Here is a 26,577-nt window from a genome sequence, read left to right on the forward strand (position 1 = left end):
TTCTTAATATAAATAGTTTTATTTTACAGCATTGTTCATCTTGCCCAGAACATGAAGGTCTATTTCACTCTAGATTTGACAGGTGGCACCCTGATATTTTATTTATTTTATTTTTTTTACATTGGTTCAAAATCATTTTAACAACTTACACTATAAGAGACTTAAAAACATTTGGAAATACAATAGAATTGCACTGTGCACTGTATAATCTTGTACTTTGAAATAATTTGCATTCTTATAGATGAAGAACTAAGAAACTTAATCTCAAGTAAACTACTTAAATTTATAATGCAAGATTGAAGCAAAATTGAAACATGTATAATCTCATTACAAGAAGCAACTAATCATCGGTTACTTTGACAACTGGATATTTTACAGTCGACTCAAGTCAGCTTAAAAGTTACTCAAAAAACCAAACACACGGCTCTTTGACAAGTATTCTGAGGACGGTTTCAAAATGTATAAACTCTTTTTTTTTTCTTCTGTTGACATTCTAAATATAGAAACATTTATCAGTATTACAAACATACCACCTGTGTGAAAAACAAGAGATGGCCGAACAGTATTACAAACTTTGAGAACTTGTACAAGTACTGTGTTTTTCATTACAATGACACAGCAAACTCAGAAAAACATGAGAAATATCAACACAGCATGGAAAGCAGAGAGTAGTTCTTTTACTACATCCCATGTCCATAAAACTTGTTCTCGGTATTAGGATTGAGTGTAAACTGAATAAACAACATCGCCATCATCTACAATCACGCTAACCTGTATCAGCTACATCGTAAAAAAAAGAAAAAAGCAGGGATGTAGGTTGATAACAACTCTGATTGGCACATTATATCCATATCATATATCATACAGCGCAAGTCTTGGCAGAATCTCTGTTTAGTGGTAATATCTTTGTGCACGTCTCGCCACACCTAAAAGTAATATTCAACCAACATACTGCACGTTTCTTAATTAATCTCTTCTGTATATTTTAACTGCGGTGAGGTCGGATGAGATAAAGCTGAGGTGAAACTTGTTGATGAGAAAAGGCGAAACGCGTATAGTTTTTTTTTTTTTCCCAAGAGGAACAGAGCTCATTAAAATGCACTTCAGCTACTGTGGTCCTTAGAGCCAGACTGAACTCTGCTTGTATCTTACAGCGCACAGACATTACATACACATAGCAATGTGTTTGTCTTCCCATTTGTTCCTCGTAGACCATTTAATTGCACTGCCACAATGAGAACCACAGCTACATCCTTTATTGTGGTTCTCAGCGTCGCTTAAATCGTCACAATTTGGCGTGAGCTGACTAGTTTTGGCACTCTTCCCAGTGTACGTTTTACAGAAAGCCTTTGTGCACTGACAGCCCTTCAGGAATGTAAGCACTCACGGATGATTCCTGCTATGTTTTTTACTACTAATCATTTTTGAATAACCCCTTACTTATAAGCAGAGTAATACGTACCAGCAAGTGACAGCAAAAGGTAAATGCTTAAAACTTTAAACGATAGTAAAATAATTGTCGTTGTGCAGTATGTATGTTTCTCTGTGTGTGCTTGGATCTGTGCGTGGAGATACATATCTGTGTGAAACAGCAACTGTGTCAGCACCCGTTTTCCTCTCACAGTGTCGAGGAGCTGTGTGCGTAGTCCTGGAGGATGTTTGAGGCGTAGACGGAGATCGGGGGGCCGCCGAGCATCGACTCCATGATGGGGGAGTCCCCCGAACAAACGGAGTCTCTGAAGGGGGAGGGGGGCGACAGAGCGAGGGAATCCTCCAGAGTTGGCTTGTTCTGAGGTAAATCCTCTTCTTCCCAGTCCTCCCCCTCTCCCTCCTCCTTGGCGTCGTAAATGTAGCTGTGTAAGAGGTCCAGCACCTCGTCTTCGGACCCCTCCGCCTCAAACACCCCCACTTGTGGGACCAAAGGAAGCTGAGAGGGGGTCAAGCTCAAAGGCTCGTTGGCAGGGGTTGCCTCCGTGGCGGTGTGCTCATTCAGTGCAGGGACGTAGGAGCTGTGTGTGTCCACCACAGCCCCCTGCAAGCGCTCTGTGGTGCAGCCCTTTAAGTGAGGGGGCAAATAAGAAGCCTGCCTATCTAAATTAGACTCCAGCCCTTGCATTTGCCCGGAGCAAGTGGGAGTCCAGAGGGGGCGCTGAGAATCGCCCTCGTCGTCCTCCTCCACCAGGTTGTACAGAGGCTTAGCGCCACGCGGTTCTTGGGGGGGACGGGGTTCTGTGCCACGGTCGCAGGTGGAGGGCTCACAACTGTGGGGGTCGGGGGTGTTAGTTAGGGGCCTGATGACCGCCGTCTGATTCAAGCTGGCTTCCTGTTTCCTCACATGCACAGACAGTCTGTGCCACACATTCCCCCCCCTCGGAGGGTGTCTTGCACCTGATTCAGACCATGACACAGACTTGCCATTAGAACTATGAACAAGATAAAGATCCAAGTTACTATCATAGACCAGGGAGGGGGGTTACAGAAACAACAACATCAACGTAGCAGCAGCAGCGTAACACAGCAGAGCAGCAGCATTTCAACATTTCTGATGCATGTTAAAAATACTTTTTAAACCACACGACTTGACATTAACAGCTTTGCTATGGGCTTCACTCACGAGCTCTAAAGGGCGTTACATTTATCAACTGTGGCACTTCACAAACATAGTGAGTCATAATGTGCTGCAGACAGCATTATGATCTTCAAATTGCTTCAAACATTAAGCTTACGGAATAAGGAGCCGCCCAGCTCATTTTCCTCCTGTCTTAAGTACTCGCTCTATATAGTTCAGACGGGACGCATGCACTCTGAGTCAGTATTTCAGTTGGTGCCTGATGTGGCCTGAAGACGACATAGAGAGTTTAGCACAGAATGAGCTAGGACCGGCTCTAATGTGATTAGTCGGAGTGGAGTGGTGGGGAGGAGAGGGGCGTTCATGCTGAGAAAAGTTAAATGGGAGGTTAATTCAGGAGGAACTAAAAGCAGCAGGGTGGCAGATCTCCTCCTCGGAGGGCTGCAGTGTCAATATTTTTGGCATCGCCGACTCCGAAGTGACAGGATCACAGAGGCATTCTTTGCTTCAGCCAGATGTAGTTGTTGCTACACCTTTTCATTTAATGTCGACCATCAAATTCATGCACAATCCAATGCAATAGCTAAGATAGAATAAACAAACGGTTTCCACACAATCTCCCACAGCAATGTCACCTCAAGGTTGTGACAACGTGTGTGGAAAATGATGGATTTCAGACCGTTGGGCGTTTTCTTTATGACCACTATGAGATCACCTGGCTTTTGAGTGTCTAAACCTCTCCCCCGGTTGTATTTAATAATAAAATATGTCTCAGTTGACAGTGCAGCCCTCCAGGAAAGGAGTTGAATGACCACCTTGGCAAAAACGTTTGCCGGCTTCGACACCTGGCAGACAGTATGCTGCTCGGTTCGGAAGGTTAAAGGGTTAAAAGATTAGAAAGGCTGCATAGCAAAGGTGAGAGACAACAGGCAAACATATTGGGATCACTCTCATAGTCCGCCCCACTCCTTACTTTAGACACCTGTCCACGTGTCACTGCTGTGGATCTCAAAACAGTTATGTGCAAGTCTTATATCTAGTTTAGATGTGTCCATCAACACTTTAAGAATCACTGACACAATAGCATGGCCTGTTGGGGAAAAAATGTTCTCAGCTCTGAGTTTTCTGCAAATTTAGCTTAATTTCATTGGTAATATTTCATGTCCCTTTAGGGTGGGAGGGATGTGCCATGTAAATCTGTGCTTACTATTTATAAATCACTGTATGAATTGGGTTTTACATAGATTGGAGTACTGTAAAGTAAACATCAGACCATTAACATCAAGCATAAACACTCAAATTGTAAAAAAATTAGCACCTGCATGTTTCTTTAATGATTAATTCAGAGTCAGCTTTGGACAACTCACTGCACCATGTGAGTGTTTAGGCACCCTATAATTGCATCTCTAACCAAATAGACTCTAGCAACGTGAATAATGTAAAAGGTCACTCACTTGGCATTGCCGGAGACGGGTTTCTTCCGGCGGAATATGCTGAGGAAGCTGTTGGTCCCGCATTGAGCCGACTTCCCGTCTCCGACGTGCATTCGCACCACGTCGGATGTGGTGAAGGCGCTTCGGACGTTCCTCTCTGGTTTGGCTATGATAATGTACATCTTAGGCGTGAACATGCAGCCCAGTGCCACTGTTACGCTCAGGCTGACGGAGAAGGACGTGGTGATGATCTTGTAGTTTGAGCCAAAATAGATCGGCACAAAGGCCAACCAGATGATGCAGGTAGTGTACATTGTGAAGGCAATGTATTTCGCCTCGTTAAAATTGGCCGGGACGTTCCTCGTCTTGAAGGCATAGTAGGTGCAGCTCATGATTAGCAGGCCGTTGAAGCCCAGGGGCGCCACCATGCCCACGTTGCTAGTGTTACAGATGAGGTAGACCTCACTTATGCTGGGGTAGGACTTGACGGGCTCAGGAGGCTCCAGGATGATGAGTGTGATCTCCAACGTGAGCTGCACACTGATCAGCATAAAGGCGATGACCACCTGGGCCCAGGCGCTCATGAAACGGGGCTTCCTGGTGCAGATCTTCTTCTTGCTGCCTGCCAGGATGCGGGCAATGCGGTTGGTTTTGGTCACCAGGGCAGAGTAGCACATGGCGGACGAAAGGCCCACCAGGAGGCGCTGCAGGTAGCAGGAGGCCACCGTGGGACGGGCGATCAAGGTGAACGGACAGATGTAGCCCATGAAGATGCCTGCCAAGATGATATAACAGAGTTCTCTGCTGGAGGACTTCACCACAGGTGTATCACGGTACTGGATGAACACAAAGGTGACGAAAGAAGTGATCAGGATGCCCACGCAGGAGAAAGCCACCGCCACCATGGATTCCACATCGGCCCAGTCGAGATACTTCAGAGGCAGGGGCTGGCAGCCTGGAAAGAGCAGAGATGTTGAGTTAATGTTTAAACTGCAGTATTTTTTTTGTAAATGAAATGTACATTAAAAGAGGTGAAAAGAAAGAGAGTCGACAGTAGAGAGGAGAGACACACAGAGACACGAGAGAGGTCAGACGTGTAGCAGAGATGGCCTATGATTGCTTGGGATATAATTTGCATGTGTCAAAGCTCCAGTTCTGTCGGATTTCTCTCCCATTTTCATGTTATGCCAAATGTGTTTGTGCAGACACGTATGTGTGTCAACTCTGGGTGTCAGATGGCAACTAGTACATCATGACAGAGGAAGTTTATAGAGCTTAATGGACGAAAACTGACATCCCCAGACTTCCCCAGCTTAACACTCCATAAATTACATGCTGCTGCTAATAGCATTACAGTCACTGCCATCAAAAGCAAAGCCGTGCACAGAGTAACCCACTTCTGGTCTGCATTGCTCACTCTCAATATGGGAAATCATGAGGAATCTGACATTTTTGAATAACCCACTTGGATATTTTCAACAAAAAATGTGTAAATAAGTTGTTACACTGTGGTATTATTTAAAAGCCCTTCTGGAAAAGCACAATGAAGAACACTTTAGGGGAAGTGAACAGTAGTGAACAGTTTTTTTGGGGGGGTTTCGACCACCCACCCGGCTCAGTTTTCCGAGGCATCAGGAAACGGACAAGGGTGTCAAAGATGAAATGCTCTTATCGGTATCTGTTCTTACACAATCCTCAAATCCCGTATTGCTCTAAACCTTATGCTGTCATATCTAAGCTGGGAAGGCCTTTGAATAATTCAAAAACAAAGCTTACTCTTATGCTGAACATAGTCTGTGGGCAAATTCACATTGACTTCAAAGGGAAGCTAGCACCACGAAATGATGTTTTAAAAAAAGGAGGCGTTTGACCTAAAAGAGCAAATGAATGAACATGTGGACGGTACAAACTCGCTCTATGAATAGGACACCAACTCTCTCTATTAGTATTCTCCAGATAGGCACAAGTAATGAGAGTGAAGGGAGGATGTCTTCTTTGACAGACTGCTGAAATGTATCCCCAAGCTTCTCATGGAAGTAATAGGATTTTACACCTGGGAACTGAGATCTCCTCTCAACTCTATAAACCGCTGTCAAAACAACCAGTGGGCCACAACAAGGCAACGAGCAGCGAGGAGGGAAGAGCAGTGTGGAGGTTGGGATGCAAACAGGGTCATCGGGCCTGGATGATGAAAAGCATCAGCGAAAGGAAGTGTCAGGGTGTGAACAGGCTTATGGGGGAGGAGGATTTTGGAGAGTTGAGAGAGAAAGGGTTTGTGTCGTTTCTGTGGGATTGCTGTTGTATGATGTAAATGACCTGACAAGGGAGCAGACAAAAGGCAGGTTACCTCGGAGCAAACGCATGAAATGGGTGAAATTATGAGAGAGCGTGAGGACATAAAGAGTATTAATGAACATGCTTGATAAAATCAAAGGGAGATTAGCTCAGCGTGTCTGGGTCCCGTCTCTCCTACCTTCCAGGTAGTCATCGGGCCACCATCCCAGATCACATGCCTTGCAGGTGAACTCATCCTGGACATACTCATTGTCCTTGCATGTGGTGCAGATCCAACAGCAGCTCACCTCGCCCTTCCGGATCACCTGCACGTAGAGAGGCCAGACATCAACCATAAGGGGTCGCGGACCGCTTTGCAACCAGTCACAACACTAATCAGACTGTGACACGAAGCGCATCACATCCAAGGCAACCTAGATAGATAATCAGCATCGAGGGGATATCAAAGACAAGGATATGTGGGTGCAGGGTTTGTTTGGGTTTTTTTTTTTCTCCTTGAGCCCCAGACATACTGCTTATAAAACAAGGCCAGCTGATTTTACATTCTGCTCTCAGAGAAGCTGTTACCAGTACTGTGGTATGTAAAGCAGGGTGATAAGTGGGGCAGGAAACAAAGCAGATAGAGGGGGAAGCATGAGCAGCCAGGAGAGAGAAAGCACCCTGCCTCAGGGCGACTTAGTGTATAGCGAGACAAAACAATCGGCTCAAGATGAAGCAAATCAGGGCATTTCTTCAAACTGGGCTCGATACCAGTTTTTATTATTTACTGTCCTGAACTGGCGTTCTCCTCAGCCGGATGGGGTGAAAAGTTAAACTTTGTGGATGATATCATTTAGACCGATAAGACTAGAAAACATTTTCGACTCAGAACATTTTAGATCATGTTTAATAAGACTGCGTTTTCCTTTTTGAAGCATTTTACAAAATGTGTCATTGATGAAGCCGGATGCCAAAATGTAGGACAGAGGAACATCCCCAAAGTTTACCTGCCGGCTGAAGATGCATCACGCTTATGTTGGCATATTGGGTTTAACTGCAAGGACATAGTAGAACCCACAAAGTCCATTCTGCCCGAGTGTTGGAAGTGTAATGAATCCAGGTTTTACAGTTTTAGGTGGATAGGGAATGCTAAGGCACCAAATGTAGGCCTAGGTTATCTTAAACTAAGCCTCACTGATCCATCATCAGCAATACCTCTCATCCAGAGATACAAGTCTGTAGCTAAAAATGAAAAGAATGCTATAAAAGTAGATTCATATTTACAGATGGTTCAAAATAGGTATGAAGTGTTCCATGTGCTACACACGCTACATTATAAGGAATAGGATATCTCCTTCCTTTGGGCTCCAGCTCACATAGGAGGAAAATACAATTCTGACATATATCTGATGAATAAAAACAACAGTGAATTGACATATTAAAAGTAAAGCAGGTGCTTATCATAAAACGATCATATGTGCAAAACTGGGCAAGATACTGGGATTTAAGTGTCACAGGGAGACATCTGTACAATATCAAAGACATGCAGGTGGAAGGCGGGAAACAAAGCGGGGCCCAAGGGAAGAGATGGTCATTAACCATCTGAGAATAGGACATACCGGATTAAACACTCCGTTTAATAGGAAAGCACCTAACTCGACTTTGCACACGCAGTAATAAACAAGAAATTGTCCAGCATATGAATGGCCCCTAAAACCAGGCATCCGCGTTTTCAACTTTAAGCCTATCACAGTATGTTTTCAGGAGATGTTTTCAAACTCAAAGCACCACTGCACCTATAGGACAGCCTTAAGCCCTGATTATGCTTCCGCGTAGTGATCACGCAACGGCAACGCAATGGCCACGCAGTTGCTTGGAGACCGTGATGGTTCTGCGTTGGGTTTACGTGTCGAAATGCAATTCAAAGCCACACCGGTAAAGGGCGCTATGGTTTTTGTAAAGACTGACCGACCGACCGAGACTCTTGGCGTATATCATCGTAAGCTTCGTTATAGCGTATTTGTTTACTTTCTGGCTTTAAACGTCCACATTTTTTCAGAACTTGGTGTTTTATTTCTTTGTGCAAAAGCGAGAAGGTGCAAACAATAAAACGAGGTGAAAACAATAAAAGTAGCCTTTTAAAAGTTTAAATGGCGGTGTTTATGAGTGGAAACCGGATAGCGGTCTCCAGCGGATGTAGTTAGCGGACCAACCACAGCCAATGCCGCTGCGTTGGCGTTGCGTTGGTGCTGCGTTGGTGTTGCGTCGCCTCGACGCGCATCTAGGATTTTTGGGAGGCACACGTCAGGCCCTTGCGTCGGACGCAAGGGGGGTCCGCAAGGACGTAAGGGGTCCGCAAGCCCCCTTGCGTTGTGTCGACGCGGAAGCATAACTCAGCCTTTAGAGTTGCAAGTACTGCTTTAGTCTTGGAAAGACTTGGCTCTGGAAAGACCACATGTCTTGGCATTCTTGGAATCGATAAAGACTATACTTCTCTCTCTAACTCTTCTCCTCCTTGTAGTAAGAGAGCAGAATCGATGTTAAATGAGCTCTGCTGGTATTTAATTAAGTATATTGCACGGTCTTGTATTAACACTTGCAGATAGATTTGGACCTTCAGAGTCTCACTCCAATAATACTGTTTCTGTTAATGACTTATTTCTCAGACTAAATCAACATCAGTAAAGTTCATCCAACGCCGGAGGACTTGAATCGCTACCTTGATCTGTCCTTTGGAGCAGGGCTCACTGCAGACTGAGCGGACCATGTCGCTGCTGTTCAGCCACAGCTTGAAGTCATCGATGTTTAAGATGCCCTCGTGCCAGGAGCCCACGTTTATGTAGTCATAGCGACCATCGCCCACGCCCTGTAGATTCATGATGTCATACCTGGATGGACAGAGGGAAGGATGGAGAACCATAATGAGCAAGTTGATTAAGGGGGGGAAAAAAGACTAGAATGGGGGACGGAGTGGAACGGGGGAGAGATTGAAGGAAGACGTGAGAGATAAATTGAGAAGGAGAGACTGACAGGTAATTTAATGATAACGTTTTCACAGTTTAGCACCTTTCATCCAAAGTCACAGCACAAAGTAAACAGCTTATAGCCCTGTTAGTGTAACGAGAGCGCATGCCAGCGCACACTACTACCTCATCTTTATATCGAACACGGATGTGTTCCACCTGACCTCTAGTTGACAGAGTAATGACACGGCTGTGTTTTCTGACTGTCAAACGCTGTCTGTTGGACTGGAGAAAGATGGAAGAGGCTGCCACGGCAGACGATCCACTGAATCGGTTCCAGTCCAAACTAATTACATCCTTCTGTGCTCAAGATTGGCAAACACTTGTGTGCATGTACATGTGTGCTAATGAGCAGAAGAGTGGAGACATTTACAGATTACAACCACGTTGATGATGTGAAATTTCCAATTTCCTGCCTTTTCTATATTCTTACCACCTCCTTGTCCTCTTACCTTCCCGGTGTGTCTCCGTTTTCATCAAAATAGATCTCCTCTCCTGAGACTCCTCTGAACGACGTCTTCAGCAGGTAGTCCAGCAGCTTGCTGCCATCGATGGGGTCCATGGCCTCACAGAGCCCCGGCTGCCCTGGGCACAACTCCTTGTGCATATCATGGAGGCCGTGAGCCATGGCATAGATGGCATTGATGACAAATCCCATTTTACTATCCTGAACATAGTTTTCATGCAGGCTCTCATTCCCTGTTAGAGGGGGAAAGAAAAGGGCATGAAAAGGATGGAATCTTTTTTTACAATTAAAGAAAACTTCTTGTTTGTCAGGTGTTTTGTGTTGCAGTTACACTGCTTTTTCCCCACAATGCATGATTAAATTAGAACCAGACATGGAGTCTGTATTGTGAAGCAGAACCTCCTTTTGCAGCATAACATATCAGCATACAAGGAAATCACAGCATGGTGTCAACCTCTAGTTTTTGGAGGGTGGTAAATAAAAAATGAAAATTACATTTTTGCATCCTTGTATGAGGATATTTTTCCAGTTTAACTTTACATTTTTTTGCCCTCTTAGACAGTGCATTTGTCAACATCAACATGCATAAACAGTAAAAGGTGTGATCTATTTCAGTGCAGCAACTTATGTTTTAGCCTTTCGGGTGAATGGTGTGTGCTGGGTGAGCCATTCCTTTATGCAGTTTTTCAAAGTGTCAGGCCATTTTCTTATTATTCCCCATAAACAAGCCCAGTGCTCCACATCAGAGTTTGACTAATGCAATCTTTGCTCTTGCCGAGAGCCCAAGACTGCCAGGATACATCACACAGTTTTACAAAATTGCAGTTTTAAAACATTACGGAGGGTGTTGTGTTTTAGAAAGCATCAGTCAAACCATTCCTGCCTTGGAGGAGTCAAACGCTTACAGAGTGCAGGTGCAATTCTGATTAAATCATCACTATAGTAGTGGCAAGGAAAGTGCACTTACCACCTTGAAGGTCTTTGGAATAAAAAAGGTATATAAAAATGTAATACAGAGAAAGTAGAAAAACAACTATGACTGCGCTAAGATAACAGTCATCAAAAACAGTGCGTTACTTTATTTATCAGATGATTAAAAGCATGCCGAGCAATTTATTTGAATGCAATTTGAGTTTAATTAGTTTCTCATTTTTGATTGGATTTGTTTCATTTGAGTCATTTTGAATTTTAATTTCAATGCCATGAACAAACCGAGAGCACAATTTACCATGATCACCTTTTGGGAGCAAAGAGAAAGCACATTTGGGGAGGAAAAAAAAGAGGGGAAAAAATGACACCGTTTATTTAACCATCTACTTCTGAAGAATAGAGGACTATTGCTGCTATTTATAAACAGCAAATATATGCATTTGTCTTTTGTCACCCACCGGAGCAGACTTTCTTGTAGTTGTTGTTCTCTTGTGGGTGGCCTGCGAGGCGGCACTGGAAGCGGTACTGCCAGAACTCAGAGAACCAGGGGTTCCTGGTGTTGGTGTCCAGACGCAGCTTCAGGTAGTAATCGTCGAAGGTCTTGACCACCTCTGATTGCAGCTTCATGGTGAGTCCTCCCTCTGCTTCCAGCTCATAACCCTCCACAACCTCATAACGGTCGGCCCATCCATCACTGCAGGAGAGAAAGAAGAGGCTATAACATATCCATCGCAGAGGGGCCAGTAAAGTATGAGGAAAAGGATTTGTGGAAGAATAAAACATTGTCATAATTTAGAGTGAGAGGCACTCCCAGTGACAGTGATTATAGTCTTAACTTGTTACTGTCGCGGGGCTTTTATACTGGATTGTTGTAATTATAATTTACTCTCAGCTGCTGATTCATACTGACATTCCCATAGAACCATTCACAAGAGAGCTGCATCATTGACACGACAGTGAGATCATTTCACACAAAAGCAGGTCCCACTAATGCAGCTTTACTGTGGAGGAAACATAAGCAGCAGTAACATCTAGACAAAAGGCAGTCGTGAAGCAGAGCAGGTCTGGTACGCCTGTGTTCAGATGGAGACTAATAGGAAAATGTCTAAATGTAATGACAGGACAACATCAGTGCACAACCCAAGGTAATGTGTTGCTTTCTTTTAAATAACGAGCTTCCACTACAAGTAGGTATAGACGTTTGTAGAATGTTACTGTAAATTAGCGCGGCAGCTCTGGTTGGAGGCTTATCTCGAGTCCACTGCAACAATCCTCAATTTAAGAGGATGGAAATCACACCATTACTGCCTCAACTGTAATTGTAGGCTTTGCACAATCCCTTCAGCTTTCTTGTTTGTTTGCTTGTGTGACCCTCAGTGTGAAAATATATTCCCCACCAAGCCAATTTGGACACACAGTTGGCCGTTGGGCTCTAAGAGAAATGAAAAACAAATTAACAGATATACAGCGCCACTCTGAGCTCTGCTCTTTCACTAAATCGGAGCCCATGTGGGCTTTCAAACTGTATTTTATTCTGTGTCTCGCTATCTTTAATCTGGGCTCCGGGCTACTGCCTTGAAATACCTGTGCTATTGGCAGCTACACACCAATTAGGTATGACTCACCATGGAACCAATTACCTCGCACACATGGGATGTTCTGGGTGATGGATAAGGATGTGTGTGTGTGTGTGTGTGTGTGTGTGTGTGTGTGTGTGTGTGTGTGTGTGTGTGTGTGTGCAGGTCAAAGTCTCTGACCTTTATGTCCACAATTACCGTCAGTCAAGAAAGAGGAGACGTTAAACCAAATTTGCGAGAATGTCAGGAGGAAACTTTAAAACCAATGTGATTGAGCTAGTATATCCCTTCTCAAGCTAAGAGACATATGGATTCCTACATAAACTGGGCAGCAGGAGACAGCCAGTATGGAAAATAGAGCCCATGTCATACGGAAGTTCATAGTTGAAGTGTCTCCAGTGTCTGACCCTGACATCTGCCTCTCTGATCCTGAACATTGGTGGAAATTTAGTGGATAAGGCTGTTGTTTTACATTTTTGTTCACTTATATTTTCTCAAATCTTTAAAAAGGCTATGTCATTCCCTAAAACAGTAGGGCACTCTAATTCTAAGCAATGTGTCTCAAAGAAGAGCAAATAGTGCTTTTGTTGGGATCTAGTTTCAGTCGCGGAGGAATACATATTTGGTACACCAACGAGGATCGGCAGCCCCAGATTGTATGAGGGTAAGTGTCCTCTGACTGAAATCTTGCATTATAAAAAATATTTTTGCACAGATTTAAGAGTGCAGATGTGTGTTTGAAGTATGAGAGATTGGCTCACAATAAACTACAGTGCCCATGTTCATGGGAACAAAAGAACGTGTCACCCAGTGCAACGGTTGCGTCACTGGTGTGTTTTTAATAGTTTCTGGACAACAATGGAGCTGAAATCAGAGCCAGCTGGATATGTTTGGCATGTGGGATGCAGCTGAGAAAATACATCCTTGCATGTTTGCTCAGATGCATTGGAAACATAACAGGTTTTATATCAACGTGTCCATTTGTAGGGCTCATATTGAAAATATGTAATGCTGTAAATGTGTAGCGTTAACAAAAAGCTTAGTCTATGTGATTAAAATGTGAAAAATGTTTTTGTTTTTTTAATGGTGTTAAGTAAGGTAGGCTAGGATCCATTCAATTATGCATGCGTACTCTTACTGTCTGCAACAATTACTGTTGGACAAGACAAGGGAAAGTGTTCTGTAAGTCCATAACAGTGTTGGGGAACGGTGGACAATGGAGGACAAAATTACAGCAAGGATGCCTACAGCAGCTAAGGATGCCTGTCTTTGTGTTTCCCAAAATGTTTGCTGTGCATTTAAAAAGAACAATTCAACCTTCATTGAGTTGAGAGTCAGAAAACATGTGAATTTCATTGGTTCTAGTCACATTTCCTGAATTCCCTCCAAGTGAATACAGCCTCTGTCCCTCCTGCTCTCTTCCAGTCCATGACATGGAGATAGAGACACAAAGACACAATCACCCCACTATACAGATTTATGTGCAAACCTTTCCTAATGTTTATCATCAACTTCCCCTGACAGCGTTTAATATGATCGATTCAATACGATTTATTGTTTAACGCATTTGTTCCAACACAACAGTGGAGTACGGATTGTTTTTTAGAGGAAGAGAGAGGGGCGGGTGCTGTTCAACACTCCATATGACTAATGCATGAGGCATTCTGGGCTGTTTGTCATAGGAGGAAGTAAAATCACATTCTCCCCTCTCGCCCTCCTCTCTCAGGATCGAGCTGTCTGGCAGAACTCCAAACAGCTCATCAAAACTCTCGGGCCATCTGAAAGACGCCTAATGGGACAAAATCTGATTTAATGTCACCTCCATGTTCCGCAGCTTCACACCGCATATTGGAAAACCATATTTCATAACCCGAGTCAGATATACTGGAGGAACACCTGTTTAAGTAGATAAAGGAGTCATCGTTGTTCCGTTTGTTTGTTTGTTTGAGTGTTGCAGTGGTACTGAAGACGGACAGGGAAGTAGGTCTGAGATATATAAAATAGAGCTACCTCCAATATGTACTCGTTTTAAAATAATTACTTTACATTACATTACGAAGGCTGAAGTTTGTGACACAATGAAACATAACGAATACCACCTTCTTTTAGCAACAATAAGGAAAAGGATCACAAATACAAACAGTATGCAACAACCCTGATATCTACAACACAACATAAGTAATATGTCACTGCTCTCCAACATACTGTCAAATGTTTGCATTATAGCACTTATATTTGCCAGTGCTTTCCAGAATGACTCACATGACCATAACAAACGCTATTCACATGAGCTTCTTGTGATCTGACAACAAAAACAGGAACATTTGAATGGTTACCATGGTAAAAGTTTGACTGTTGAACCATGAATCACAGTGACTAGTGTCCATGTTACTTTAGAAACTTAACAAAGTACAACACAAGTCCAAATGAATTAATAGAATCAAACAAGTATCATCAGGACTGAGGCCAGTAGCGACAGTACAAACTTCATTTTATCTCCCTTTCACCTTCAACTTTGCAAATGCATCTAATGAATCATTTAAGTCAGTATTTATCTCTGCAAGGAAAGCCAGCAGGACGCTATTCCTTTGATGCCACATTGCTTAATAATGGGACGTGCGTCTTTTGATGATTTACTGAGAGTTGATGATGTGTGGCATTGTTTAGAGGAGCTGCATGACAACAGCTGGATAATTTATCAAGTATTATACAATGGTGAGTAGAACGAGAGCTCCCCGACTCTCCGGGACGAACTACTTCCAGTTTGATAGCCCATTTGTATATTTATGAAGCCGAGAATTAATTGGCAGGGCAGAGCTTTAATCACATGCGCTGTTCCCCCTGGAGGATGAACGGAAAGAGTTGCTTTAAAAAGAGGAAAGGGAGGATAGCGGACGCAAAAGGTTACCTAATTGCTCTTTGCACTATGTTAGAATAAAAGTTCAGGTAGTTAATGGAAAAACATCGTCTTTCATTCACAGACCACCAGAAATGTCATCCGGTTTAATTACAAGAATTGCATTATTTTTAAAAGTAATCTCTCTCTCACACACACACACACACACACACACACACACACACACACACACACACACACACACTTATTCACGAGCACCTCTTGTGATTTTCTAGTATATATTTGCATATTTGATGTACTTGGCATAACGTCAACAGTTACTTCTTCTTATTATTTTGATAATGCTAGTTTTTTTATGTTTGAAACTAAAATTCTGGCCACATCCATCACATTGCACCTTTAAGTAAATATATTCAGCGATTTTCCACCAGTGCTCTATTTAATTTCTAAGGGGCAACTTTTCTTGCCTGTTCTACATTTATCTCTATGATGATCCCATTACATTTTTAATTAATTTGAATTATTAATACACTGGGTTTTCTTCTCAGCTGGACACTAACACCCTCTCTCTCCCTCTATCCCTCTCTCCCATCCAGCTCCATTTTCCTTCTTTCTGCAACTCCGTGGGGCTGAAACAGGAGTGGTGGTGGCTTGTTAGATAGATGGCGGCAGCAGCATGTCTCTCTTGAGGTGACACAGACCCTGGATGAGCCGTGGAGCCTTTAAAAGCCCATCCAAGCTGCTTTTACTAATTCATCATGCCCCAGTTTGAGTTGGGAGATCAGTCCCCTCTATTGACAGGCAACGCTCCCGAGAGAAAGTCCTTCTAAAAATGAACTTCTAAAACCCATGACAAAGTCTGCATCGGGGATCAACAGGAGCACTGACAGAGATGGATGACAAGATATCATTATCAGTTGGTCAAACTTCTGTGAAACCATTACGTTAGGTTGATTGGAATACTCAATAAAAAGGACTCCCACATCTCTTAAACCGTTATGATCCTTTCTGACATTTTGGTTGCTTTTTACGGTAATATTTACAGCTCCTCCAGGTCCATGTTTCAGTTTCACTGAGAAGAAGTTGTAAAGTAGGTCAAAATGTAATGTGTCCTTCAGGGTTTTTGTCAGGCGAACATACAGGTGAACAAAGACGGACAAAAAATGTCACCCCTTATTCTCCTCATTCGAGTTTAGTGTTGTTTTTGCACATTATTCACCATTCTCTCACGTTGCATCCACACCCTCTGGACCAATATTAGCTGTCCGTACAAGAAAGCATTTCGGTTTCTGCGAATCAGGATGTGACAACTATGTCCAGATGCGAAGCCAGTGTGCTATTTTTGATCACTCCAATGTCATCCACCCATCCCCTCGCACAAGGGAACACAAGGCATCAATTGGAAGGGGAGAGATGTCCTTGACAATGTGTGGCTGCTTGCAATTAACATCAGAAGCGTGTTATAAATATTCAAATGCAGCTCATTGTGCTCCCTTGCTCCGTGGAAACACAAACAGATGCAATCTCGGATCCTGACTCAACTTGAATATGCTCGTTTCCAGAGCTACATGTGTGTACGAGTGACGCAGGCAGGGCTTCATTACTGCATGAATGTGTCCTTATCTTATAATTACAATCTTTGTTGCTGTTGTTGCTGGGAGGAATTTTTCAGATGTCAGCCATATTTCCCGAGAAGGGACTCTTGTGTTTGGTGCCCTGCTGACAGACTGAATGACAGATCCGCGGCGAGACGATCACACCGACTCCGTCATGAGCCCAAACAAAATCTCCATGGTGACTCGAGCACCTGCTGCACACAAGCCTTTTATTCCAGCGATACAGTAAGCCCGCTCCGCCAACAAAAATTATATTGAGCTTGATTCCCGCGTGATGCGCCCCAGTAAACTCTCACTAAACTCGCATGAAGATTGCTTTAGTGCAGAGGGTCAAAAGGACAGAACCATGTCGCGCAGAAATAAAAACGTGAAGATGGAGGCTCGGCATCAACGCTCTTCTGCTTTTTATGTCTCGGTGCCTGCCTATCGCACCACAGCCTGCCACACTTTCTCTCCTGCTCTCTGAGTCCTAAGTCACATTCATAACTAATGTATTTAGTGATTTTGCTCTCGCTGGAAGCCTGACGGAAAAAAAGCTTTCTGGAGAGTGAGCCGGGCAAGACAGCGAAGCATATTGGCAGTCATGGTGATCACGTCGAAAGATAATTCTGAAAAGGGGAAGAGGAGAGTTGCCTGTGATTTTCGGCTGAACACTGTTCTGCAGTATGTGAAGCAAGAAATCCCTTCTTTTTAAAAACTGCATTTAGCTTTAAATATCCCTCAAGTTAAGCTTCTTAATTGAAATCTGGAGTCATTTCTTTAAACTTGTTCTCCAAACAGTTTTTATGAATCTGAATGATATAATATAACGTTTGATTCAGAAGAATTTATGAAGGATGGTGCCTAGAAAGAAAAAACAACAGACTTAACCCCTTGTACATCTACAATTCTGGATGAGAAAGATAGTAATTTATTATGGCGATGTTGCCAGTGCTGTTGCCAGAGATAAGGTCTCTTCTTGCTCATGCCCCTCTATTTGCCAAATTAGTCAATAGGCAGAACTCCACATCCTCCACACTCTGAGATGAGTTGGAGATGAAAGCCTTAGAGTTGACAAGAAGAAAAGGCGGCTAAATGAGTCACCCCACAGCTTCCCCCTTTCTCTCTCTGGCGCCCTAAACGTTTCATTTATTCAAGCTCAGAGCAAAACCCGCGTCCCCTTGTTCAGGGAAATCGAATAGGGCAGTCAAATGCATGTGACACAAACAATATGCCGCCGCAGCTTTCTTTGCAACTCAGCGCGGTCTCAAAAGATAGGTCATACCCGGGTAATGACTTGTGCTAAGCCATTACGGAGGCAGAACATCCACATTTCTGTCTCAGTGTCCATTTTGAATAAAAAATAAAAGATAAAACAAGAAGCGAGCATTCAAAATGGGACCCAGACCAGAAGCGTGTGTGTAACAGGGGCAGAAATGAGCGTTACATCTGGAAAAGCAGCTTATGCAAATGGTGTTTAGTAATAACAGCATTCAAGTAGCATTAGAGGGAGGGAGAGAGAGAGAGAGAGAAAACAAATGCTGCTAATTGCAAGAGAGCGAGCAGGCGGGGAAATGGGTTGGTGGGTTCACACCATGCTGCCATTCAGAGCATACAGTAAGCTTGATGTGGGAGAAGAGCCAGAGAGGGAGTGATAACAAAAGACACCGTACAGTAGATGTATATCTAGCTGTCAACGCTGAAAACACGGTTTCATTTCTTTATATTAGATATTTTTATGGATACTCTGCGTGTCTGTCACACATATATTCTGCCACATTCACGAGTAACAATTTGACAGAAAATCCAGTTCATGAATCATTCTTATTTCACTGCTCTTTGAAAAATATATAATATAAAACACTAAGGTGTGTGTCACCTTCGCTTTTTCTGAGCTGGCGTGACCTCGAGGCCCGAAAGAAGACAGCGTAAATGTCAAAGACGGCACAGCGATTTTCATAATAGGTACGGTACTCACTGAGTAGTCAAGTTTCTCCATGACTAAATTCTAGACTTCCAGTTTTTGGCTCCTGTTCCAGATGTGCAGCAGATTGCTGTTGGGAGGTGCATTTAACTCCCGTCAAGTGTTGCTGTTATGTAACTGGTTCAATATATGCTTTCACAAGGACGTTTCTAAAGTACCTTACAGATTTTCAAGGGCTGAGTATCGCTTTTTATATTTAAGTGCAACGTTTTCATGCTGGTCACAGCTTGCTAACATGGTGGTGGGTCTGTAATAATATGAGCAATGACCTGGGAGTCATTGGGTGCAATGCTCTCTGTGGTCAAATAACAGGTGTATATAATAACAGTCTGGACATTTTTCTGCATCAAGTGCACTTTATGTATCACAAGCTGCTCTACAAACTAACATCCTGGTTCCCCCATGAAGCTTGATGGGATATAACGCTGTGTGGCTGCACTCCGAGGACGAAGACGGCTGCTCTGAGAATTAAGTGGAACAATGATTATATTGATATATTCATCTCATAATGTGTATTACATTCACCTGTGGCCGTTGTTTGCTTGCTCTCTGATCAACATTAAAAATGACTCCTCCAGGCTGAATTACATCTGAAACTCAATGGGTGAAAAGCGATGCCGACTTCAAAGAGGCTTTGAGAAAAATGTTGAGGCCCAGCATGCTAATTCATTTTGGCAAGCTTTATTTTTCATGGAATTTCATTTATGGCTTTGACATTTTTCAAAAGCTAAAGCAAAACTTTGTTCATTTTCTTTCAAAACTGTGAAAAATACATCAACATCAACTCACTCAGCCTCTAATTACAAGCTCTAGCATCTTTCATTTAGTGGGATTTCTGATGTGATGCACCTATTGAAAGGATGACACCACTATGATGAAGATTTGGTGAGGTTTTGGGATTAAACTACATCGTTACACCTGCATGACTTGATTTGTGTCCACTTGAAGGCAGCACAACAAGCTTCAACACTGATTGACATCACGTTATATATCAAATTATAAAGTTGTTATGGTGAACTTGTTGGCAAAGTGTTGACTATTCACACAGACAGAGAGCGACATACACACAAATAGGATACTAGTAGAACGGGTATTGAACTCTTTTCCCTTTTCATTTGACTAGAACATGAGAAAATGGTGATTATTATTAGTTATTAGCAAACATATTCTATCTCTGTTTCTGAGAACTCCAGAGGGAAATGTGTTTCTCTTCAGACTTTGTCGATTTTTTGCTCAAAACAACTGTGGCTGTGAATGAGGAAGGTTTGTAAAACAAGCCACACCTCTCACATTACACATAGTCCCATATTTGATCTAATGTTCATATACATATATTGATTAGTGACTTTGAAATTAAGTTCAACACATTTCAAGACCAGGGGGCCAAGAAGTCTGGTTTTATTAGCCTCAATGGAAGAATGTCTCAGCCTTTTACCTAAACCTGTCATGTAAAAACTATAAATCAGCTTTTCCCCAGATCAGTGATAATAGAGGAACACAATCTAATCCCAACCATGCTCGGCTTTCTCACTTCCTCCCCGTCTCTCTCCATCTCTGCCTTTCATTACACCTGTCTTTGTTGCATCTGGTGATGTCTCCGTCTTAATCTGTGGACAGACCAGCGGGACTCCACAGTCAAAGAATCCAATGTTTACCCCTATCTATCTTCAACCGACATATTGTAGAATGGAGGGACTCTCCCAATATGCTCACCAACCAACTCCCAGCTCAGCCTTACAATCATGTCTGCTCTTAGAAAATAACGGAGGGCATATCAGTCCACTTCCTGCTTCACTCTGCCGAACCACAGTGTGTTTCTCATCGAAGAGAATCACTTGAAAATACTTGAACAAAACAAAAAGACGGACATCATGTCCTCTTGATTGGAATGAAGTAGATAATCTATGTTGGCAACGTGCGTCCGTATTTGTTTGCCAGGGTTTATACGTAGAATAAATGTTGCTGTGTGAGAGTGTGTATGCAATCATAGAGGCAAAATCACGACTGACATCACGGAGAGAGAGAAACAAAAGGACCCTGTTGACAGCCAATTGCGGAGCAAAGTGGATGTAAAGCGTTGAAGTGATGCTGCAGAGGAGAGTCTGCAGGTCAGGGATAAAGTGGGTCGAGCATACTGCCACACCTGGCCCTCGTCTGAAGAGCAGGTTAGGCGAGCAGCTAAAGCAAAAGCTCTCAGATTCAAAAACTCATGTAGTGCATGTAGTGTAGCCTCTGCTGGATAGTGTTTTTGTCTGCCTCCGCCTTTCTGCTGTTCTGTTATTATCTAATGAAGGTGGGCCATCTCTTATGTTTTTGTTTGTGCAATACAATGGGGATGTGTATATGGTAGGATCCATGTGATTGGCCTGATGATCGATGCTTTCATTGAAAACTCATCTTTATCAGTGATAACTGCAACAGTGCTTGCTACAGTCTGATTAGGAAGAAACTTGGGACTTATAATGCACCCCGTTCCCTGCCCTGCTGTGATACTTGAAAGCACACTGGTGCATATTTGTTGTACTGCACAGTAATTTATGCATTATTTGTTGAAAAGTAACAGAAATTAGGTTTCTATTACATACGTGTTTGTTTTCTCGATACACTTAAATCTGCATGCATCAGGCAGCACAAGTTTATTGTTTGTTTCTGGCCACCCAATGAACGACGCTCCACTATGTGTGCTTTGTGTGTCTGTAGGGCAGGTAGTGCCGTAAAAACCAGCGAGCTGAATGATGTTAAATGCTTGGTAGAGCCGAGGGAAACTGCAGAGTTGGGCGATAATTCTCTGTGGGTTCATCACTACGAGCGATCCCTTTTACAAACACGTAGTCACTGATGCATCGTTAACATCATAATAAACGACCAAAGACAGTTGGACATGTATTTACTTCTGTCCACTGTGCCATTTTTGTTCTACATTACTTGTTTTAACATAATTAGCTGTTTTGCTCATCATGGTTCGTTAAACTTAAACATGCAAAATATAATAATTTTGCAGTAATAAGAGAGACCATTGTGTTCAACGTGCAGCGATGGATTCTCCACATAAACACACACATCCTGAGAGAGGCTTCTTCAGAGGTGAAAGCATGAATTAAGAAAACCATCTCCCCTTTGATGAGATAATACCTGTCTGACAGCTGCATTCAGTTGTTCACTACATGCCAGCAAACACACACATGGCTTGGCATCTGTGTTGGCTCAGACTTCCTCTGTCATCTTTACACATTCTCTCTCTCTCTCTCTCTGTCTCTCTCTCTCTCTCTCTCCCTGACCCAGAAGCATTTCTTCCGCCCATGGAGACTTCCACTAACGCTAAAAAAAGACCCACTTTCCCATCTCCTATATGGAGGAAAAAAGAAAAGAAGAAATATGGAAAGGGATGTAACCATAGTGTCATTTTAATGGATAATTCAAAAGGCATGTTCTGCGTCTGAAAGTAAGAGTGCCTTCCCATGCCATCAACTTAAATATGCAGGTACGCATTGAATATAACACATACAATATAAACACAGGCTGCTGAGAGAAGCACTTGTCGTCTCTTTATTTCTACCACTGGGAGATATGGCAGGGAATAGGAAAGGCTTCGTCAAGGATAATGGCAATGACAGGAAACAAACCCCTCTTTGCCCGCCAATTTTCAACGAGGAATTAATACACATTTAGTATTCTCCTGAGTATTGACAGCATCAGGATAGTGTACGTCGAAATTGACTCCAAAAATGTTTTCGAACATTCTAATTTGAACAACATTAATGGTAGAAATCAGAGTATGGTTTCTTTCTAAACACACCAACACCAACCACACAGGGAGAAATCAGTTAACGAGAAAGAAGCAAAAATCTGTTTAACAAGCTCAACACATAATGAATCACGGTATCTTTGAAAATCTGCTGTTTGTGAAATTAAATTTGATAGAATATTTATTTATTATATATTATATTTATTCTTATATTTATTATGGGAATTGTCCTCGAGGTTGAATGAACTGAGCATCTTCTATTCATTGTAAATATTGTTAAAAAAAAATTATTGAAAATTGTAGAATTGAAGTGCACCAAAATACATTGCCCATTAATCGTTTTTTACGGTAAAGATGGAAGCTATTCTATGCATTTTGTCCCTCAGATTATTCCTCGCAGAGCTGCACTCTCAAATACTGCTTAGTTAGGCAACAAGTTGGTCATCCTTAGTTGTCTTATTAATGTCCTCCTCGTGTATATGGCTGATAACTGCCCTCCAACAGACCAGAGCCAAAACACCTCTCTAAAATGATGGGGGCAAAGACATTGCATGAATGAACTGAAAAGCAGCATCAAGGTTTCTGTGGCTTTTACTGACAAGTGTTAATGTTCCTTGAGGGCTATTTCTTGGTGTAATGCGCCACTATATAATTGCGCAAGACGACTCAACGTGCCCTTTTGTAATGACTATGATCGCAGCTACAGTCAGTCACTGTCACTCAACAGACCAACGGACTAACAGACGGAGAAAGAGAAGAAGAGAACACAATTGGAATAAAAAGAGATGCAGTGAATATCAAGAGGGATAATCACAAAAACAAAAGATTTTCACAATTCAGATGTATTCAATTTAATCTTAAATAGATGCGTGTTTGCTTCCGTTTAATTGCTTAAAGCAAAATCCCTTCCATTGCCTTGAAAAAGCAAATAAGAGACAGCCCAAAAGGGAGTGGATGGACTGGAGGCATTGTATCCCTCTCTAGTTTTGTGTCTGTGACAGAAATACCAATTATTCATTGCTGGAGAACATTTCTATTCAGTGCTATTGGTATGTGGTCTAATTCTTCTTGGTTGCCTTGGTGACATGCACATCAGGAAGACAAGACAGCATCTTGCAGCCTTCCAGCCTGTTAACCAATTTCTTGCCATCCAAAGAGATGCTCTCAAATGTGAATCTAAAGGTTGAGGAGAGAAAAAAAAAACATCCATACCTGCCGAGTAGGAGGAACTCCCCAAACACCCCCAGTCTCCTCATGGCCATCAGGAGACCTCGGACAGTCATGCCCTCGCAGAAACACACCACTACACGAGCTTTGGGCAGACGTTCCCGTAGTTTCCTCAAAAGGCGATCAAAGTGCTTCTCCCCCGCATTACTGTAGATCTTGTCCGAGTGGGCAATGCATAAGCCTTCTTGAGAGGCCAGCTCCTTGAAGGCCTCCATGCCACTCTCCCCATAGTTTCCTACAGGTGATAAAGAAAACAGACGGTCATTAAATAGTGAAAAATGAGGCAGAAAACATTGTGTCCTTACTTGATTTCATTAATAAAACATTCTCCGTGTGAAATGCATTATTACTGTCTGGTAATCCCATTTCTTAAATCAGCCTAAATTATACTTAATACACTGTGGCCTTTTCACTAATTGTGTGCTCAAACTATGGGGTATTATCTTTTAAATGAAAGTTACACAATCCATTTTTTACTGATTAACATTTTACATGTGTTGTTACTTGCAAATAAATGCCATCAACCACTCATTTCTGATGATTTTACTGATGTACAATCAATGCCAATTCCAGGTATGCTTTTGTATGAATAGAACTGTTTTCCCAATGATTGCATTCATGAACACTTGTATTGAACAGGGTTAGAAACAGTATGTAGCGTTGTTGTATTGCCAACAAAGTAGAAAGCTGAAAATGTGTTTGTACCTTTGGAGTCTTTGTTTAAAGCATAGTTCAGGTTTTAATACTACTGTCCGAGCATCAAGCCCCACCACCCCCAGCAGTTGTTCAGTGCGTCAAGTTCTGACTGAGCCGAAGCGCTGATCCTCTCATAATGAGTGTTTGCTGGCTACTGATTGCAATCAAAGCCCAAACGGGTGAAGATAGCTGTCCCTGTTTGACTGCACAACATCCCAATCAAGAACCCCGCAAAGCTGTTTGAGTCTAAATCTTCTATTTCCACGCGGACTGCGGTGCTTGTGTCACGATCTGGATTGTTGATAAAGCCCACAGCTCTTTAGCATGAGAGCTGGATTACACAGACAATCCAATCACTTGTGCATGCTCGAACATATGTCCGTGTCTCTGTGTGTGTGCGTGAGTCTCTTTGAATGTGCATGCACATTAAGAGCCCCTATCCATAAAAATATGAAAACATTTGTTGTGCAATTGCCTTAATGAGAGGCCAGGTTCAAGAGGGCCTCCGTGTTGCTCCCCCCTTATATGGAAAGAATGGATGCGCTATCTAACTGTGTGTGGCGTGGCTTTATAGAGCAGCATAGATAACAAATGACATAGGAATCGTAGTAATGCATTTACTCTGGCACACAATGTGCTCATGTGTTGGTTTCCCAATAGCCCTTTGATGATAGTTGCCTCATTTCACTCTCCCACTGGTAAATGGAAATAATGATATCCAATTATTTTACTCTTTCTATCTGTGAGACAGGTGGGTGGTGGTGCTGGTGGTGCTGGTGGTGGTGCATTAGTTGACAGGCTATTTGACAATCGCTACCAAAAAACCTGCCTTGAGTATTCCTTCCTGTCTAATCATAATCAGAACAGGTAATTTATGCAATTTCACAGCACTAGCTGTTGCTACGGGAACAAGCTTCATTTAGAACTTCTGTAAGGTGGTGGTAAGTGAAAACTCGTGAGCTTAAGCCAGTCGTGACCAGAGATAACTAAAGATAGAGCAAAACATTTATATTATGACTCTTTACTGGTCAGGGTAAGGTCGGCATCAGACAAATTAGGATGCAAAGTCTCAGTTAGTAATAGTTAATTTGGCTCCAAACTTCTGTGTTGTCTCTTACAAAATTGAACCTATAGTTAAGGATTGAGGGGATGTCTGCATGTTAGAGAGAAAAACACCATTAAATTCTAATAAAAGCTGAGAAGTTTTTTAAACGTTCTTGTACTGTATCCTACTTTTATCACACACACTGCAGCCTGCCGAGTAAATGATGTTGCTTGCAATCAAAGCCATCCTTCCCCTGACTGCTTTTTCATTTCTCTTAAAATTATGACTTCAGTCCCAGAGGCACCTCATGTATGTTGAAGGTCAGACAGCTGACGCCACCTAGTTATGACTCCAGGTACTACAGCTCCCAAACTAAGCAACCTGTGTTAAAGCCCCTCTCTGATACCTGACTATAATAGGATTTCCAAACAAATGTTATACTCCCCATGAGTCCGCAGCTCCTCGGGGGCGATCCTGGTAATATAGCCTGTCAGTCATATTTTGGGTGCAATGACTGGGTTTACATTAATAAAAAGCTATGGACATAATTCACCTCAAAGTAATTACTATCTACCCCTCTCTCCTTTTTACCGCCTCTCTCCATCATAATACACTGTTGAGTCCATCATGGTTTGAAAAAATATAGATTATTATTGCTAGTTATTTTTATAGAGATAAGACAATATTTCAATTCATCTGAATCTGGTGAAATTTAACACACTAATGTCATTTTTCATCTCAGCGTCATCCTTCTGACTTAACCATTGAATGAATTTAACATTTCTTCCAAACGAACACCTCAATGATTGATAATGTGTTTGCTTAGATACTGAAACAAAACTTGCTACGGCGACTCTAATCACACAGCCAAGAACCTAATACTAAAGCATATTTTATGCCGAGATGGACCGGTACATATATTCCTCCAAGAAACAAAAGGAGGAACCATTCGATGTTTACTCAACACACACTCTACTTAAAGTCTATATAGAGTGGTCTATTTAATAAATGCAAACACAACCTGTATGATGGTGCATAGGATGTGTGGGAAGATGCTTGAAGCAATGTCCACTCAGCCCCCAAGTCCAGACAATTACATTAAAATGCTAATGAAGATATACTTGGGTATAAATATGTGTCGCCGCAAATACATGCT

General features: G+C 42.5%; 1 protein-coding gene across 2 annotated transcripts in view; it reads right to left on the bottom strand.

The window, feature by feature from the left end:
• Positions 1–32: 32 nt before the first annotated feature.
• Positions 33–26,577, bottom strand: part of grm1a (glutamate receptor, metabotropic 1a) — a 28,663-nt gene continuing 2,118 nt past the window's right edge. The window contains exons 3-9 of one of the 2 annotated variants that reach the window (XM_084030385.1): positions 23,666–23,915; positions 11,154–11,389; positions 9,752–9,998; positions 8,996–9,164; positions 6,476–6,602; positions 4,024–4,957; positions 33–2,423 (exon numbers count right to left, since the gene is read on the bottom strand). In XM_084030385.1, coding sequence (XP_083886511.1) covers positions 1,619–2,423; positions 4,024–4,957; positions 6,476–6,602; positions 8,996–9,164; positions 9,752–9,998; positions 11,154–11,389; positions 23,666–23,915 — 2,768 coding nt within the window. In that variant the 3' untranslated portion in view covers positions 33–1,618. The remainder of the gene's footprint in view (positions 2,424–4,023; positions 4,958–6,475; positions 6,603–8,995; positions 9,165–9,751; positions 9,999–11,153; positions 11,390–23,665; positions 23,916–26,577) is intronic. The other variant, XM_084030386.1, reaches the window with a different exon arrangement.

This window comes from Eutrigla gurnardus (assembly GCF_963514095.1).
Source record: "Eutrigla gurnardus genome assembly, chromosome: 16".
NCBI classification, from domain to species: Eukaryota; Metazoa; Chordata; class Actinopteri; order Perciformes; family Triglidae; genus Eutrigla; species Eutrigla gurnardus.